A 2,500-nucleotide genomic window follows, 5' to 3' on the forward strand; every position below is an offset into this window, starting at 1 on the left:
AATGCTGAGTAGTCAGAGTTGAGTGATTGCAACAAGTTGTTGTTGTCATGCAGGTGGAATGCGGGACACGGACGTACGATGTGGAGATCATCGACACTGCCGGTCAGGACGAGTTTGCTGATCACCGCAACAGCGCCCTCGCACAGGGAGACGGTTTTCTCGTCTTGTTCGCTATCAACTCGCCGTACAGCTGGCAGGAGTTGAAGGAGCTGCGGGAGAGGATTGTGCGCGAGCATGAAGACAAGGGGGAATTGCCGATGGTTATTGTTGGCAACAAAAAGGTTGGTCTGTTTCTAAAACGCACGGGTCCCGTGCTAGGGGAAAGATGAATGCAACATGTTAAAGGCACTAGCTGTGACTTAGTCTGGGGTGGTGAAGTAGAGTAGGGCGGTGCAGTAGTCTAGGGTGGTACAGTAGTGTAAGGTGGTACATGCAGTAGTCTAGGTAAGGTGGTGCAGTAGTCTAGGGAGGTGCAGTAGTCTAGAGTGGTGAAGTAGTTTAGGGTGGTGTAGGAGTGTGAGGTGGTACGTGCAGTCTAGGTAAGGTGGTGCAGAAGTCTAGGGTGGTGCAGTAGTCTAGGGTGGTGCAGGAGCGTAAGGTGGTACGTGCAGTAGTGTAAGTAAGGTGGTGCAGAAGTCTAGGGTGGTGCAGGAGTGTAAGGTGGTGGTGGTATGGTGGTGGTGGTACGTGCAGTAGTCTACGTTGCTGCAGGAGTGTAAGGTGGTACGTGCAGTAGTCTAAGGTGGTGCAGTAGCCTAGGGTGATGCAATAGTGTATGGTGGTGAAGTAGTCTAAGGTGGTGAGTGCAGTAGTCTAAGGTGGCGCAGTAGTCTAGGGTGGTGCAATAGTGTATAGTGGTGAAGTAGTCTAAGGTGGTGGGTGCAGTAGTGTAAGGTGACGTAGTCCAGGGTGGTGCATTAGTCCAGGATGGTGCAGTCTAGGGTGGTGCAGTAGTCTGGGTTGGTGCTGTAGTCTAAGGTGGTGAAGTAGTCTGAGGTGGTGAAGTAGTCTGAGGTGGTGCCAGGGTGATGAAGTAGACTAAGGTGGTGCCATAGTCAGTATAGTGCAGTAGTCTAGCGTAATGAATTAGTCCAGGGTGGTGCAGTAGTCTAGGGTAGTGAAGTACAGTCTAGGGTGATGCAGTAGTCTAGGGTGGTCAATAGTCCATGGTGGTGCAGTACCAATGTATATTTAGTTGGCATAGCTTAAGACTCACTCACTCACCTGTTACAATTTGATATTTTTCTAATACCCAACGTTTGGGTAGCCATTACAAACAGATACGAGTGCAGTAAGTCATTACTTTCCAATCATCTTAACTGCATGCCCCTTTGATCTGTAGGATTTGGATTCGCACAGACAAGTTCCATTCGACGACATCGTGGACTACTGTCGTTCTATTCAATGTCCCTTCATCGAAACATCAGCAAAGGTAAGTCTTATACACAAACCTGTCGAAACCTCTCACTAAAACATGTTCCATAACCTAGACGGGCTTGAATATAACAGAAGCTTTCCAGCTGTTGATCGAGCAAGTCAAGCTGGTCAATCCGACTATACTCGAAGAGCAATGGCACTACAAAATCGCCAATCAAAAGATGAGAAACGGTCACATTCCCAGTAGGTCGAGTAAGGAATGCTGTATACTTTAGGAATGGAACGACAACCCCTAGAATCTAAAAACATAGATTAATTCCAATATTCGTTTCTATTTCTATGCTTTTATTTGTAGAGCATTTGTATCATCAGAGACTGTTTTACATAAACTAGTAGTGCCTACAAACAGAACTGTATCTGATAAACAATATCGCTACAAATGAAATTTTCTTCGACTCGTGTCCATTTCTTTTCTCTAAACAAACAATATGGTGGAATAATATCGAACCGACCGTTTGTGGTGTGATTGCACCTTATGGATCCAAACAAACTTCCCGAATTTACTGTCAAACGTTCCCTGCTGTACGGACCTCAGTTTTAGTGTGAAACGTGGGCCGAGTTCCTGCATACCAACTTTCTTCGCACTTTTGAAAATATATCTAGAGTTTTTTGCAGAGAAAGGCTATGGAAAAGTAAGCATGGTGTCATTCATTAGGCAGGTATGTCTTACCTGTGATGTCTGAAAAATATGTAGTCACGCTGGTTGTGGAATGTGACGACCGTACGGCCCTTGAACTCGGGGTCGTGTGGAAAGATTGCGGCTAACATTCGACCGACTGTGTGACCTAGACGTGTGGAGAAGTGATTCATGACAACTTCTGGTCGGTGATGAGTGCGACGGCCGTGACGCTGTCGAGAAGAAATTTGCATGGAGGGCATTATGAAATGATGTGAATATTAGTGACCTTTATTTCCCAGCCACACTTGACATTTGTGAGTTTGAAATGTGCTGTGGGCCCATCGGGAAGATGACACAGAATCAGAGCGTCTAATGGTAATGGATTGTAGATATGAGCATGTGACACATGCCCAAACACACACTCGTGCAAACACACACACACAC

General features: G+C 46.3%; 2 protein-coding genes across 2 annotated transcripts in view; one reads left to right on the plus strand and one right to left on the minus strand.

Annotated features, from left to right (window-relative positions):
• Nucleotides 1–1,822, plus strand: part of LOC134186165 (ras-like protein rasD) — a 3,084-nt gene extending 1,262 nt beyond the window's left edge. The window contains exons 4-6 of the mRNA XM_062654085.1: nucleotides 54–281; nucleotides 1,343–1,432; nucleotides 1,491–1,822. Coding sequence (XP_062510069.1) covers nucleotides 54–281; nucleotides 1,343–1,432; nucleotides 1,491–1,652 — 480 coding nt within the window. The 3' untranslated portion in view covers nucleotides 1,653–1,822. The remainder of the gene's footprint in view (nucleotides 1–53; nucleotides 282–1,342; nucleotides 1,433–1,490) is intronic.
• LOC134186164 (ribosome production factor 1-like) overlaps nucleotides 1,667–2,500 on the minus strand; it is a 3,019-nt gene continuing 2,185 nt past the window's right edge. The window contains exons 5-8 of the mRNA XM_062654083.1: nucleotides 2,343–2,425; nucleotides 2,108–2,286; nucleotides 1,910–2,036; nucleotides 1,667–1,852 (exon numbers count right to left, since the gene is read on the minus strand). Of these exons, the coding sequence (XP_062510067.1) occupies nucleotides 1,811–1,852; nucleotides 1,910–2,036; nucleotides 2,108–2,286; nucleotides 2,343–2,425 (431 nt within the window). The 3' untranslated portion in view covers nucleotides 1,667–1,810. The remainder of the gene's footprint in view (nucleotides 1,853–1,909; nucleotides 2,037–2,107; nucleotides 2,287–2,342; nucleotides 2,426–2,500) is intronic.

This window comes from Corticium candelabrum, chromosome 10 (assembly GCF_963422355.1).
Source record: "Corticium candelabrum chromosome 10, ooCorCand1.1, whole genome shotgun sequence".
Taxonomy (NCBI): Eukaryota; Metazoa; Porifera; class Homoscleromorpha; order Homosclerophorida; family Plakinidae; genus Corticium; species Corticium candelabrum.